The following is a 17,104-nucleotide window of genomic DNA, read 5'->3' as shown; positions in this document are numbered from 1 at the left end:
AGAATAAGTTAACTATAAAAATATACTGCATTTGTTTGACAAGTGTGGTGAGAAACTTTATTTCACCCGAGTGTGGCGGCTTTTCTGGGGTAGTGCGAAGGATGATAATGCCTGTGGTTTCATAACTCCCAAGGTGGAACTCACATTGAAAGACAGTGTAGTATGTGCTTACCTCTCACAGTGTGGTCCTGTGTACCCGACAGGACATTCATCACAGATCAAGCCAAGACTTCGGTCCAAATGGCACGTCGGGCTAAAGCTATGTTGATGTCATTGGGAAACAGTGGGGACAAGGAAGAAGTATATACACAAAGTCATTAGCAGCATATTTTCATTTCTCTTCTTCCAGTGTTGCTGTGACAAAAGGGTACAGGCTGGTCATTCTCGTCTCACAGACGGAGAGTAGGATCTGGCCAATCCAGGATAAAATGGCATTGCTATTTCTGCAGACGTGAACACAGTCCAATGGACAATAGTATCCCTGTGATATGGTATTAACTGAGTTTTGACTGTTCTGGGTCCCTGATCATCAGTAACAAGTGGGACTATATAGCTGCTCTTGAGGGATTCCCTGGGCCTGGCAAAATACTGTCTCACATACTTTCTCTCTAGCCAAATCCTGATGAATTTGAAGCAACCCAGAGAAATCTGTTAGAGATTTTAGAAAACTCAGTATGTGGTAGTGGAAGCTGTGGTAGTGGTGGTGGTGGTGATGGGGTTCCTCTGTCCAGTACTTCTGTCATGGTTGTGGATGTGTGTGTGTGTGTGTGTGTGTGTATGTGTGTGTGTGTGTGTGTGTGTGTGCGTGCAGGCTGCTGCCCATGTGTACTCAGGGTTACGCTGTTCTGTTACACTCAGAAAAGCTTTCCAATGAGATCAAGCACGCATATTCTGCCTAAATTTATAATAAAATGAAACACACCAAAACAACCTTGCCATTTCATATCTTCTAGCATGTTCCAAAGTTTACCTCTCTCTCTTTGTACATATTTCCATCCTGGGTCTGAAATCACAGAGCTGAACACCAAGTCAGGAGCCAGCAGAGGAATTACGTGCTAGCTTTAGCCTTCATCAACCTGTTCAACTCTGGCCGTATGGCCAGTTCTTTGCCTTGAGAGAGACACTCTTCACGCATGGGCCGTTACCTCAGAAGTGACACAATGGCTCTCTGAAGAGCCATCAACTGTTTTTGAATTCTGTGAGTTCTGCTCCTCTGCTGTTTTCAAAGGAAATGCCCCCAATGACTCTCTCACTATGTTTTCCCTAAATAGATTTATTTTCTATTATATATGACAGGACAATTCAGTAGAGGTTTGCTTGATGGCTAAATGAATTAAAGAGAGAACAACAAATTAAACACTGAGCTCATTTTGCTCCTGACACTTGTATGACTTTGGAATACTTTCTTAACTTTTGTGCAGATCTGATCATGCATACTATTTTTTAAAAAATAATCTCCCTTTGGCTTAACTCATAGTAGTCCTATAAATAGTTAATAATTCTTTTATTTATTTATTTATAACTGAAGTATAGTTGATTTACAAGATTGTGTTAGTTTTGGGTACACAGCAAGTGATTCAGTTTTATATATATATATATATATATATATATATATATATATTTTAATTATTTTCCACAATAGGTTATTACAAGATATGGAATAGAGTTTCCTGTGTTATTTAGTAAATCCCTGTTGCTTACCTATTTTATGTATAGTAGTTTGTATCTGTTAATCCCGTATTCTAATTTATCCCTCTCCCACTCCCTTTCCCCTTCGGTAACCATAAGTTTGTTTTCTATGTCTGTGAGTCTGTTTCTGTTCTGTATATCAGCGATCCCCACCCTTTTCGACACCAGGGACCAATTTCGTGGAAGACAATTTTTCTATGGACCGGTGGTGGAGGGGATAGTTCAGCTGGTAATGCGAGCGATGGGGAGCGTCAAATGAAGCTTCCCTCGCTGCTCACCTCCTGCTGTGCGGCCTGGTCCCTAATACGCCGTGGACCACTACCGGTACATGGCCTGGGGGTTGGGGACCTCTACTGTATACAGATTCATTTGTATTATTTTTTGGATTCCACATATAAGTGATATCATACATTATTTGTCTTTCTCTCTCTGACTTACTTCACTTAGTATGATATTCTCTATGTCCATTCATGTTCCTGCAAATGACATTATTTTATTCTTTTTGTGGCTGAGTAATATTCTGTTTACATATATACCACATCTTCTTAAACAGTCTTCTATTGATGAGCACTTGGGTTGTTTCTATGTCTTGGCTATTGTAAACAGTGCTGCTATGAACACTGGGGTGCACATATCTTTTCAAATTAAGAGTTTTCATCTTTTCTGGATATATGCACAAGAGTGGGATTGCTGGATCACATGGTAGCTCTATTTTTAGTGTTGTAAGGAACCTCCATACTGTTTTCCATAGTGGATGCACCAATTTAGATTCCCACCAACAGTGTACCCTCTCCAGCATTTATTATTTGTACACTTTTTTTTTGTGTGTGTGGTATGCAGGCCTCTCACTGTTGTGGCCTCTCCCGTTGCGGAGCACAGGCTCCAGACGCCCAGGCTCAGTGGCCGTGGCTCACGGGCCCAGCCGCTCCGCAGCATGTGGGATCTTCCCAGACCGGGACACGAACCCATGTCCCCTGCATCGGCAAGCGGACTCTCAACCACTGCGCCACCAGGGAAGCCCTATTTGTACACTTTTTTTTTTTTTTTTTTTTTTTTTTTGTGGTAGGCGGGCCTCTCACTGTTGTGGCCTCTCCCTTTGCGGAGCACAGGCTCCGGACGCGCAGGCTCAGCAGCCGTGGCTCACGGGCCCAGCCGCTCCGCGGCATGTGGGATCTTCCCGGACTGGGGCACGAACCCGTGTCCCCTGCATCGGCAGGCGGATTCTCAACCACTGCGCCACCAGGGAAGCCCTATACACTTTTTGATGATAGCCATTCTGACCAGTGTGAGGTGATACCTCATTGTGGTTTTGATTTACATTACTCTAATAGTTAGCGATGTTGAGCCTCTTTTCATGTGCCTATTGACTATCTGTATGTCTTCTTTGGAGAAATGCCTATTTAGGTCTTCTGCCCATCTTTTGATTGGGTCGTTTGCTTTTAAAGATTTAATAATTTTTATTTTTTGATAGTAGCAAGCTATTAGAACCAAGTAGTTCGATCATTTAAAAACTTTCAACTCAATGGAACATTTAAATGAATCTGTTGAGGTAAGTGGGGAAAAGCCTGGTCTGGCATATCCTGAGTTTACAAATCTTACTCAGATAAAAGATTTCACGTTAAGTGGTTCTGGTGGCTGACACGAGCAGCAGAAGCAAGTTACACACAGCCGATGGTCTGTGAGAGGGGACCCATCTTTCAGAAAGCAGCCTGTGGCTTGCCACCCATGACCCAAAGGGAGCTCACCAAGGGTGATTTTCTTGGCAGGAGTATGACTGCACTTAGGACAAGAGGCACACGTAAAAGTGTAAAGAAACAATTGTTTTTTCCTCCTCATGCCATGATTTGCTATTGTTTTCAGACATAAAATGGAGGATTGGATTTTTACAAACCTCTGGAATGCATGTATGTTTTCTTTTAAAACTGGCATTCTTTAACTACCTCATCAGCTACAGAGAAAGAGACTCTTAACTAGAAGCCCTAGGTTTACCACCCATGTGGGACTACAATGATTGAAAGAAAACCATACCAATTGTTTATTGATCCTAAATTAGTTTACCATAAGTCATGTCAAAGGTTCTTGATAAGGCTTCTGACACTTTAAAACTATTTATAAAATAGATTTCAAATGCTTAAATATACTCATGCCTCAGTTAAGGCTGACAGAAGTAAAATAAAACACACTCACTGACAGAAATCAATGCTTTTTCAGAAAAAAATTAAGCAATAACAATATATCAGATTTGACTAGCTCTTTACATTTTTAGAGTGTTTTTATGAATAATTCTATCATATTTTCACAAAATCCTATGAGCTGCTGGGGACGGGCATAATTTTTCTTGCTCAAAGTCAATGCTTATTTCCAGAATTTAGCACGGGATCTAAAATTTTTTATTTCTAACTTGATGCTCTCTTTTCCCTATAACCATCCAGTATTCAGAATTAAGTGATTTTAAACTTCTAGTAATGTAACTATTTGACATGATGACTCTAAATAAAAGCTCCTCATAAAATATATTTGTATTTGTGCTTTAATACTCTTTAAACAATGTAAACCGAGGGTTCATTCCCTTACTGCTGTAACTGCAGTTATAAGTATGGAGAAGATGGTATTCAAATACAAACATAAAATTAGAATGAGAAATAAACGTGTACAACAAAAAATGTCTATAGAATTTGGATTGGCAAATGCAGCAACTTGACACTGATTTTGGCAAATACATGAAGCTAACTGTTCTGTGATAGAAAGAGGGAACTGTAAGATCTTTGTTGACTTCAAGTGATTCCAAGATTATGTCATCTAACTCTAGTTGGCTCACTCTACACCAGCAGAGGCAATATTCGGCTTCCTGGATTATCTACTCCATGCTACAGAAGACACAAGAGATCAAGAATAGCAGGCTTTTTCCACAAACAGGGGGAGGAAGAGAAGCTATTGCTGGAATAAACAGTAAGGAACTACACATAGAAACAGTCTTTTTAAATGGCTAAATGTAAATTTTTATATTTATAATAATCCATTTATAAGTAAGTATATATATGTACATACAAACGAATATGTATGTGAGCATATGTGCATGTATTTAGGTATGTGAATGTATAAATACAGATATAATTAGCTTTGTTCCAGAATGCATTTAATCTTACCTATCAAAATATGCACATTAAGATAAAATGATACAATTAAAGAGAAAAAAACTAAAAAATAAGATAAAATCGGGGGTAAATTTAGAGTGCAGAATGTGTATTGTAAAAAATGCATATATATGTGTATATGTATATATTGTACAATATGTTCATTGGATAGTGGCAGATCAACATATGGCTTTGAACTTCCTCACAGCCAATGCAAGAGGGAACTGAATTGCCTCTTGGTTTCTGTGATGTGACAGGAAATAATGAATTTTATCATCACTGGTATAAGTTTTCCATCATTAGGGGTTAGACAATCAGGACACGTTCTATGTTTGCATATAAAATAGGAGAGCAGGACTCCTTTTAACTAACTGTTACCTGGAACACTTGGGTAGGGGAAGACAGACCAGAAGGGATAAGATGCTGCAAAGTGTCAGCGAGTGAGGAAGCTAGGGCTAAGATGGTGTGACTGTCCACGAATAACTGCTGAAGGAGCAGAGGACTGAGAGAAAGAGGAGAAAAATGAAGGGCAAATCATCTTACTTCATGACTGTGGTTTGGGTCACATGAATTTTTGAAATTTCTCCAGAAGTTTTTTTTCTTCTTTCAGTTCAGTGATATCTGTTCTCTTTATTCTCAAGAGACGCATTTAGCAAACATATTTCTTTAATTATCTTTAAATAATGTGAAATCTGATGTAATGTCCATAATTGGATTTTGTAATTAGAATTGGGTTATTTTCTGTGTTTCTCTAAACGTGAGTTTCTCATTTAGCAAAACAGGAATATGATCTGAGTAAAGCCTTCATGCTGATAAATTATGAAAGCAAATACTTAGCATAGTGCCACAATAAATTAACTAATTAAACCTGCAGTTTTTCATCCTGTCTAGCTCCTTACATTTGAGTTAGCATAGCTGTTGCCAAACACTAGAGTCATTTTTTACAATGGACATTCATAGTCTGTCTGACATTAAGTTCTGTTAATTTTTTTTCTTTTGCTTCTCTTCAATGTCTCTGTAATTATTTCTTTTTCTATAGTGCCATTGGAAGAAGCACAGAGAGGTGAATCAGAATATACGGGTTCTAATATTGGTTCTGCCACAAGCAAGGTGTATGATCATGATCCAGGCACTTAATTTCTCTGGAGTTTAGTTTTCCCTCTGGTATATGGGACTAGGAAGATACACGATAATCACCCGTGTGTACATAAAACTATATGTGGGAAAGTGCTCTAAAATACCTAGCACACTCTAAAATTTCTAAATAAAGTTGTTGAAATGAACATGTCCTTAAATTTAAATTTTGTCTTAGAATATTTCTATTTCTCTGTTATAAGTACTAATTTTAACAACAATTCAACGTGGCCCCTTGAGTGAGTCCAAAAGTCAGCTCTAGAAGTGGTCCATCCTTTCAAAAATGTAAAGTTTAGCATTTCTGATGTGCACAAAGAAGTACTATTCACAATGATATTAGTAGACAGAACTTATTAAGAGCCTACTCTGTTCAGCTTTGTGCCAAGATTATCTCCAATTTTATTATATAACTGATGAAAATCTACGATTTCAATAATATTATTTACTCAAACACATCCTAAGTGTTCAAGGGCAGACAATCATGTGTGTCTTTCATATCATATTTAATCTATAAGCTGTGTGATGCCAGAAATTAATATAAACATTTGAAATATTTACATTTTTATTTGCTCTCTAGAGATAAATTTCACTACCTAGTTACAATCTATAGCTAGAATATATACATCACCAAGATGAGATGGCTAAGCAAACAGTGGACACTGTAAGTAGTTGATGAAGTGATATATACATATATATATATAATTTAAATATTATATGCTTGTCTGTATTCATACATAATAATTATACTGATGTATCTCTATCTCCCTACATATTTGATTTATTTTACAATATTATCTAATAAATTTGGGGCCAAAATGCTTATGATCTGTGAGATTTATGGCTGGGGATTAAATAGATAAATCACCAAGGCTAAACTATCACTAAGCCTTACAATTCTAGATGAAGGTTGCAGCAACCTTTAGTTGAATTTTTTTTTTCTGAATAACTTATGAACATTCAAATCCCATCTTCTGAATAATATGTAACTAGTCAAGTTATTCCTCATAGTTTCTAACTCAGATTATAAGTGTAATGACTTTTTAAAAACTTTTTTAAAAGGCGAGTTTCTCTAAGTCATTAAGTGTCCCCATTATTTAGCGAATAAAAAAATTCAGGTTATTAGATTAAAATGAATTTTTCTCATCACTATTGTGCAGCTAAACTATGTTAATTTTCAAAGTTGTTTTAAATTTAAAAGACCTAATACCTCTGAAAACAAATTTTTAAACAAAGTGGATCATCACTGTTCCCTCTTTCTACTTATAAAAATGCCACCTTTTTATTGAAGTATAGTTGATTTACAATATTGTTAGTTTCAGGTGTACAGCACAGTGATTCAGGTTTTTTACCGATTATATTCCATTATAGGTTATTACAAGATACTGGGTATAATTCCCGGTAAAAATGTCACATTTAAAGCTGGCATTTAAAATTGGTTTTTGCCCTCTATTGCCAATTCTACTTCTAAAGTTAAAATTATTACTTAATAATTTAATAATTATTTAATGTAAATGAAAGCACCTGAAATTAAGAATCTTTAAATATTTGGTGTAACTTACATTGTTATTATTGAGTTGTCTCTATTTTAAAGAATCAAGATCTGCATAATATACCGAACTATAAGACAATACTAAAGAACATTTTATTAGTGGACACTGGGACCTCAATCCTTTTTAGCACTGACGGATGGTATTTTAATGCTTGCTGACTTTCTCCTTTCAGGAACACAATTAGAATCCATTTTAAAGTAGAGGCACAGTAAACAGAAATGAATGGGTCATGAATGCCTATAATTAGCCAAGCAAAGTTCTCTCCCTAATGGCTCTTCTGCATTTCTAGTAATGTTGGTCTAATTTGAGGATAAATTCATAACGTCTACATAGTCACTACATTACATAATTCTGCAAATGTATTAGGCTAGGATTCCCATGGTACTATGAATGGTCAGCTGTGCTGAAGTGACAGCTGCGCTAATGCCATAGACATTTTGGCTGAGAAGGAGTGCAATGCAGATGAGTGGCCAGATGCTATCCCTTTGTTTTCCTCACCTCAGTGAAAGTTTTGTACACGTTGGATGGTTCTGGAGAATTCCATTCAGCTACGTGAGTGAGTAGGTTCTCCATTGCTTGATCTGACCCTTCATAAGTACACCAGAGAGCAAGGTTTGTGTCATGTTATGACCAACATATTCATTATTTTCCAGATCTCCTTTTGCCTTCTTCCTCTTCTCTGACATCCCTGGTTACCAAAGGATCTTCAGTTTTGTAACCACCCAGGCTCATGCCTTAAATTCTGAAAATGTTCTGATCACTAACATATAGTTACCCATTTCCCATTTAAGTCTCTTAATGCTATCACTTAAAATGCAGTGTGTTTTTTAAAGAAGCCCTCAATGTAAAACTGTAGAGGAATGGAAAGCACATTGGACTTTAAACTTAAAATTCCAATTCCGATACTTTAATATTTTATGACTCTGAGCAAATTACTTAATAATGGTCAGTCATTATATTAGGCTCACCATGTTCAAACATTGTTTTAGGTGCTTTGTGTATTTTAATTTATGTAATTCTCACAAGAACCCTATGAGAGGGTCCTATTATCACCACTAATGACAAGAGAATTGAGGCACAGAGTTTAAGTAACTTTCCCAGAGTCACACAGCTAGAAAGTATGAAACTCAGCATTTAAATCAAGGAATTATAATGCTCTTTTCCCACTTGGAAACTCTTTTCTTAATCTATAAAATAAGAGAAATAATACCCACTTATGGAATAGTTTTTGAAGGTAAAATAATGCCAAATATAGGCTTGAGTCTATGCCTAGAATGTAGTAGGCTGCTTTCATTAAATCTTAGTTCTTTCTCTTCTTTTCCAGTGACTAAGATGGAAAATTCTGAGGGAGGAAGTTTGTCAGGAAAGAGGACAAGGATTTCATGTGAGATGAAGTGTAGGAAGCATAGTTCCTATGAGGACTTTTAAATTTAATGACAGAATTATTCTCAAAGTCTTTAGTTTGTAGTATTTATGGACTCCAGTAACAAAAGACCATTTCCATTAGGAATATCTTGGGTAAGACCTCAGAGTATGACCAACTTGATAACACCTTCACATTAAAAAACTGTAACCGACAGATTTCATTAAAAATCATTAAAAACTTTTGCTCTGCAAGCATTAATACAGCATTTAGAAACAGGTGGAAAGTACATAAAATAATATGAATTTCATTAAGCACTAAACTTGCCTTTAAGAAAAATTTTTACAATTTCTTTAATTTAAAACAATAGTTATTTATAATTTTTACTAGTAAAAAGTATTGACTATTGTTCAACATAATATGTCCCATTAAAATAAAAAACATTTTTGGTTTCAGGATCTTGCTTACGTATTTGCTTAAGGGATGGCTGCTCTAAGGGGAAAGTGGATTAGAGCAGCTGAAATACAGTGTTCCCCTAAAAGGTAAAAGGAAGAGCAGACAAAATATATACTTTTAAAAGTCTGGTATAGAAAGAGAAAAACAAGTATCGTATAATATCACTTATATGTGGAATCTAGAAAAATGGTACAGATGAATTTATTTGCAAAGGTGAAACAGAGTCACAGATGTAGAGAACAAACTTATGGTTACCAAGGGGGGAAGGGGGGGTGATGAATTGGGAGATTTGAATTGACATATATACACTACTATGTATAAAATAGATAACTAATAAGAACCTGCTGTATAGCACAGGGAACTCTACTCAGTGTTCTGTGGTGACCTAAATGGGAAGGAAATCTAAAAAAGAGTAGACATATGTATATGTATGACTGATTCACTGTTGTACAGCAGGAAACTAATACAGCATTGTAAAGCAACTATATTCCAATAAAAATTGATAAAAGCAAAACAAAACAAAACCAAACAAAAATCAAAGTCTGTTACAAAAGGTTATTATTTTAGATGAACAAACAGAAAATCTTTTAAAAAGACAGAAAGAAACCTGGATGACTAGAAAAATTGTATGAAGTTTGCATTAAACTTTTTCAAGATGTAGTTTATGTAAAATAAGATGCAAATTGTCACCCATATTTCAATATTCATATAATTTATCATATAATACCATTATAACTATTTCAATAAGATAAACATATATATATACATAATATATGATAATATGATAAACCATGCGCTAAAGGACAGAACTGGTGCTTAAAGGTCAACTAACTGATTTCTTATTTTACCTTTTTGTGGGGTTTATGACTTGCCCAAGAGTTACAAATATTGTGTGACTGGGACCCAAATGAGCAGTATTTATATTAGTAGTCTTTTTATTACAGTATGAAGATGTCTGTGTGTGTGTGTGTGTGTGTGTGTGTGTGTGTGTGTGTGCGCGCAAGTGCTTGCCTGTGGGCACATGTCTACGTTTGTATAATATATGTCTTCTGTTCTTTGGAGTTGGTTTAGAAAATCTATTTGAGTTCTGTCTCTTAGATATTAAATCCCCCAAACCAGAGCTAAAATCGTAAAAATTCTGCGGAATAAATAGCCATAACTTTAAATGCTTTATATTTAGAAAAACTCACAGTGTCTTCTTGAGAAATTCATGCATACATTTATTATTTTTTTATGTGTGACAAGAGAAAGACTAATTCTATATCAAAAATGCACTTGCAGAACTAGATTCCCAGCTCATGAGAGAGGTTAAGTTTGTTACTCACTTATTGGATGGGATATTGAGTGGACAGGCACAGGGCTGACAGTCATCAGAGGTTCCTTTAGTAGGATCACCATAGAAACCAGGAAGACATTTATTGCAATATAGGCCACCAGTGTGATCCTTACAGTTCTGAGGAAGAAATGCACATCAGAGTTTATTATTTCGGTCTCAAGCATCAACATGTTACCAAAAATAGATCTACAGAATCATTAGTCTATTCCCCGCCAGAAAGAATAATTTTCCACATTAAATGGTCAATTTTACAGCTGGGAAAGAGCACTGAAAGTTAATTTAATATCTAGCTTATAAACTACACAATAATTTCAGCATATGCATACTTACAAAAAGATGATTGAAATTCATTATAAATTTTTTTCATTATGCAAATAGTATTTCCTTTTCTTTTTTTTTTTAAAGGAAATACAACTGATTGTGTGTATGTGTGTATAGTTATAGAGTCTTAAAATATGTTTAATGGAAATTGTACCTGATTTAGGTAAAAATCAATTGTTCAGCTTAAAACTGCTGATTTAATAAGAATTATGGCTAATCCTACAAGTCCTCTGACACTATGGCCTTTAACATCAGAGATTAATTTGGACCTCAGTAGGCTCTGATGATGTGGACAATGCACTAATGTATTTGAGCTGTGAAGGCCTTGCTTCACTCATAATTTAAAAATGAGAATATTGAAAAATTAAAAAATGTATACCAATAAATAATAAAACCACAAGGCACATAACAATTTCCCTCACACAGTTTTTTACTTTTTATTTATTATTTTTTTAACATCTTTATTAGAGTATAATTGTTTTACAATGGTGTGTCAGTTTCTGTCTTATAACAAAGTGAATCAGTTATACATATACATATGTCCCCATATCTCTTCCCTCTTGCATCTCCCTGCCTCCCACCCTCCCTATCCCACCCCTCTAGGTGGTCACAAAGCACTGAGGTGATCTCCCTGTGCTATGCGGCTGCTTCCCACTAGCTATCTATTTTACGTTTGGTAGTGTATATATGTCCATGTCACTCTCTCACTTTTTCCCAGCTTACCCTTCCTCCTCCCCGTATCCTCAAGTCCATTTTCTAGTAGGTCTGCATCTTTATTCCTGTCTTGCCCCTAGGTTCTTCTCACCATTTTCTTTTCTTTTTTTTTAGATTCCATATATATGCGTTAGCATATGGTATTTGTTTTTCTTTTTCTGACTTACTTCACTCTGTATGAGAGTCTCTAGGTCCATCCACCTCACTACAAATAACTCAGTTTTGTTCCTTTTTATGGCTGAGTAATTTTCCATTATATATATGTGCCACGTGTTCTTTATCCATTCATCTGTCGATGGACACTTAGTTTGCTTCCATGTCCTGGCTATTGTAAATAGAACTTCAGTGAACATTTTGGTACATGACTCTTTTTGAATTATGGTTTTCTCAGGGTATATGCCCAGTAGTGGGATTGCTGGGTCATATGGTAGTTCTATTTTTAGTTTGTGAAGGAATCTCCATACTGTTCTCCATAGTGGCTGTATCAATTTACATTCCCACCAACAGTGCAAGAGGGTTCCCTCTTCTCCACACCCTCTTCAGCATTTATTGTTTGTAGATTTTTTGATGATGGCCATTCTGACCGGTGTGAGATGATATCTCATTGTAGTTTTGATTTGCATTTCTCTAATGATTAATGATGTTGTGCATTCTTTCATGTGTTTCTTGGCAATCTGTATATCTTCTTTGGAGAAATGTCTATTTAGGTCATCTGCCCATTTTTTGACTGGGTTGTTTGTTTTCTTGATATTGAGCTCCATGAGTTGCTTGTATGTTTTGGAGATTAACCCTTTGTTAGTTGCTTCATTTGCAAATATTTTCTCCCATTCTGAGGGTTGTCTTTTCATCTTGTTTATGGTTTCCTTTGCTGTGCAAAAGCTTTTAAGTTTCATTAGGTCCCATTTGTTTATTTTTGTTTTCATTTCCATTTCTCTAGGATGTGGGTTAAAAAGGATCTTCTGTGATTCATGTCATAGAGTGTTCTGCCTATGTTTTCCTCAAAGAGTTTTACAGTGTCTGGTCTTACACTAGGTCTTTAATCCATTTTGAGTCTATTTTTGTGTATGGTGTTAGGGAGTGTTCTAATTTCATTCTTTTACATGTAGCTGTCCAGTTTTCCCAACACCACTTATTGAAGAGGCTGTCTTTTCTCCACTGTATATTCTTGCCTCCTTTATCAAAGATAAGGTGACTGTATGTGCGTGGGTTTATCTCTGGGCTTTCTATCCTGTTCCATTGATCTATATTTCTGTTTTTGTGCCAGTACCATACTGTCTTGATTACTGTAGCTTTGTAGTGTAGTCTGGAGTCAGGGAGCCTGATTCCTCCAGCTCCGTTTTTCTTTCTCAAGATTGCTTAGGCTATTCGGGGTCTTTTATGTTTCCATACAAATAGTGAAATTTTTTGTTCTAGTTCTGTGAAAAATGCCAGTGGTAGTTTGCTAGGGATTGCATTGAATCTGTAGATTGCTTTGGGTAGTAGAGTCATTTTCACAATGTTGATTCTTCCAATCCAAGAACATGGTATATCTTTCCATCTATTTGTATCATCTTTAATTTCTTTCATCAGTGTCTTATAATTTTCTGCATACACACACTGTTTTTTAAAATTGAAATTGTATTTTTCTGTCAATTAGTATTTTTTGAAACCATGTTCTTTTCAAAAATAAAAAAATCAAATTAAAGTAATTTATATCTTGATTTCTTCATATTAATTAAAGTACATTCATAAACCCACTTTGTGTTCACAAAATTGATCAAGACTGGTAAAGGTGAGCAATCAGATAATCAACAAATGAAACTGTCTATAAAGCATTGATAAGTTTTAATGATGTTCTGGCATCATGTAAACATAACTTCTTCAGTCTCCAATGATACAATAAAATGTATCTCATGCCTATTACCTATCATACGATATGGATTTATTATGACTGAAATACATTTTTAATTTTACAAGCATATAGAATGCTATTTTTTTCTCATTTCAAAAGAATTCATCAGAGCTTGGAGTGCAAAACCTTTAATTTTATCATCAATAACTAAATAGGTAGAGGAAATGGCTAATAACCAAAATATAAATTCCCTTTAAGCATAAAGTAAAAATTTATTAATCTGATTGACTAATGGGATAGCCAGTTTGATTCAATGAAAATTTTGAATTATTATTTCTTTTAGTATATTTTTAAGAATCTCAATTTTAATTACACTTAGTCAATGGATTTAAGAAAAAAACAGCCATAAATAAACACTTCTGAACATAGCTTGTTAACTTCCTTGGGGAGAGGGACAGATTCTTCATTGTAGACAATGTTAATGAAAATCCAGTAATCCACTTGCTGACATTCTGTAAATGTGTGAGTTAAGCTCACAATATATGAAGTTTTCAAGCTCTGAAATCTCATGACAGTTTCATGACAGTGAGTAGGTAATTCTTTAGTATCTGGTGACAATTGAAAATAGGTTTTTCTTTAAGGTATTTAAAATTCTCATATTTATTTAGCAACCCTCTATCAAAGTAGCAAAGGTGTTAACTTTATTATCCACATTTGTCTAAATAACAGCACATTGGGATGGAAGGTTCAAAACATGGATCAATTTGATGAAAGGCTTTCCTCTTTGATTTCATCTTCATATTAGTTCCTTGCAGTTTTCAAGTTTAAAGTTGTCTCTTACTAAAAAAAGTATGTTTTTTGCAATATTCTTTGCATACTGTCAGGTTGACACAGTCAAAATTATATCTTCAAAGACTTAGGGGCTTTAAAAAATAAGACTATAAAACTGATTATGTTTTAACCATGTTGAAAATGGTATTTCTAAAACTCAACTGAAAATTTTGCACAACCCAGAGACCCTGCTTTTCTTTACTAATTTGAAAGAAAAATAACATGTAGGAGTTTCTTACATTTCCTAATGTCATATTTCAGTTAATGTAAATAAAATTAATCTTAAAACTCAAGTGTTTCTGCAGTTGAAACCATAAAACAACATTAGACAACGATACAATGGACAACCCAAACTGAAAAAGACGAAAGGTTCGCTCTGATGGGCTGGTTATTTTTACAGGTGTCCTGCTACAGAAGTACTTTCCAAATGTCTATTCACATCGCTTATCACAAGAACAATGACAAGGAACAAGTATGCAATCTTCCCATGTGGCTTGAGTGTTTCCTAGGTCACTTCAAAAGTACTCTGAGTCAAAATGACCTTTTAATATATAATAAGTCCACCCTATAACAGAAGTCTGGATTTTGATCTGATATCAAAAAATATTTCAGTTAATTTCTAATTAGATTTCAAAGCCAAACTAAAAAGCAGTTTATCTGTAAGTTTTGTAAATTTTCTGTCTAGTGCTGGTGGGGGGAAGCATAAATAATAAAAAAAAAAAAGAAAGCTGAAATGCGGGTCAACTGAACAGTAAGAATGTCTTTGATGTGCAACATTTAAATATTTTTCTCTTTGTGGATCACATTAGAATGAATACTCTCAAAATGGAACATCAGCATTTAGTTATCAATACCATTTCAGATAAAGAGCATTTGAAAGTCTCCAGAAATATCTTACATGATCACCTATTTACCAGCTACAGTGGAAAACTCAGAAAACACCCCAGATTCTATCTCTATCATCATGATCTCTGTTGTTTCCCTAAGATTCATTGTGTTATTTGAAGTAGTCTATCTCCCTGTCTATGAAACAAAGTCAATAAACTAGGCTTCATTAGTAGAAGGCCTCACATAATCATTGATTCCCTCCCTTCTTCCTCCCAAAATTATGCTGGATGAAACTATTTTATTCTAAAACAATGGGCTTTCATTCTTAGAAATATTATATAACCAAATGAACTAACAGCATGATTTTAGACTTAATGAATGCAACATGAAATATTACTATTGGGAACATTAAAAGTCTGGTATCATGAAATATTCATTTTTGTCTTTCTAGGTTTCAGTAAAGCAAATCTATATCTGGTTTGGGCTGAATAGTTCCTATTGCATGTTAGTAAAGTGTTTAAAGGTAACTAGATATTTTTTCCAAGGTACATTTTAAAAGACTTATTGTATAATTAAAATGAAAATCACTTAGTCTTTCTATTCATAACAATGCCATTTGAAAAATCTACTGATTCACAAATTAAGGCTATCACGCTTTATACTGCAATGCAATTAAACAAAATCTTCTATACAGAAAACAGAAAGAGCATCAATAAACCTAAATGCCAAATCACATTGAAACTAAAGCCCTGAATTTTCATTTTGGATTTTTCCCAGAAGCTTTTAAGTAGAAGAAAAAGGGTGGGGGGAAGAATGAGCAAGAGAAAGAGGGAACATTAAGAAATACAGATAACAGAGTCTGCCTTAAATTCTACAGGGAAATGAGAGTATGATATCTTCCTAAACTGGCACCATTTCAAATTGTGTTTCTGCAAGACTAATGAAATGAGAATTGTTGTTTCAAGCTTCATGCCATGTCAGACAATGTAAAACTAACATGCCCTTGAGTTAATCAGAATGGTCTATTCAGTGTAATTCTCTAATCCAAAAGCTTCTTAGCAGGATGGAAAGTACTTTGCCTTTTGCAGAGCTTTTTTTCTGGTTAAAGTATAAACTTAATTGTAAAAGGAGTAAGCAGCTCTGGTGAATATGTATTGTATATATTTATTATTTTTAATCTATATATGATGCTTTGTATTTAGTTAAGTGCTGACATTTGAAAATTTTTTAAAAATGTAGTATTCCCTCATTTTCAAAGTGAAAAAAACTGAATTATGCCTATTACAGAGGTTACATTTTATACTTTTCATATTATGGGGATATAAATTATTTCATGCTACAGAAATACAGGGTTTTTTTGGTAGATTTATGGAAGGGATTGAAACCATATATATATATATATTTGTGGTAGATAGGTATCCCAGTCATTAATTATGCTTTATTATGATGTATCTGATCTTAATTCAATTCTTAGACTAAAATGAATAAACACTTTCTAATGCTTGTTAGTCAGGGAGACCACATATGAAAGAACGTTCTCAGCTTCCAACTCAGTTCAATATGAAGAGTGCCATCAAATCACTTCCTGACTCAAGTATTTAAAGTCCCAAAGGCAGTAATTGAATTGCAGGGCCTATTGAGCTGACTTCAGCCCTGTCAATCAGCATCTCCAAAGGAGAAAGCACTTACCAGGCATTCTCCAGTGATATCATCACAGGATTCCGCGTGACCAAAGCACTGACAGGGTTCACAGATGCCACCAAAAATAGTGCCGTTAACTCGTCTGTGCCTAGGCCAACAAGACTGAAAGGAAGATAAGGCTTCAAGTTAGTCTCAGGGATTTTTTAGAAGTTTGCTTTTTGTCTTTATTGGATAAAGGAAAATATTTAGGTAGCAAACCCAGCAAATGTGCTTGCC

General features: G+C 35.0%; 1 protein-coding gene across 9 annotated transcripts in view; it reads right to left on the bottom strand.

Moving 5' to 3' along the window:
• Positions 1 to 17,104, bottom strand: part of LAMA2 (laminin subunit alpha 2) — a 608,480-nt gene that overhangs the window by 219,872 nt on the left and 371,504 nt on the right. For all 9 annotated transcript variants that reach the window (XM_059083775.2, XM_059083777.2, XM_059083778.2 and 6 more), the window contains 3 exons: positions 16,877 to 16,990; positions 10,652 to 10,779; positions 173 to 259 (listed from right to left, as the gene is read on the bottom strand). In XM_059083775.2, the coding sequence (XP_058939758.1) occupies positions 173 to 259; positions 10,652 to 10,779; positions 16,877 to 16,990 (329 nt within the window). The remainder of the gene's footprint in view (positions 1 to 172; positions 260 to 10,651; positions 10,780 to 16,876; positions 16,991 to 17,104) is intronic.

The sequence above is a fragment of the Kogia breviceps genome, chromosome 13, assembly GCF_026419965.1.
Source record: "Kogia breviceps isolate mKogBre1 chromosome 13, mKogBre1 haplotype 1, whole genome shotgun sequence".
Lineage (NCBI taxonomy): Eukaryota > Metazoa > Chordata > Mammalia > Artiodactyla > Physeteridae > Kogia > Kogia breviceps.
This window is presented reverse-complemented; position numbering and strand designations above follow the sequence as displayed.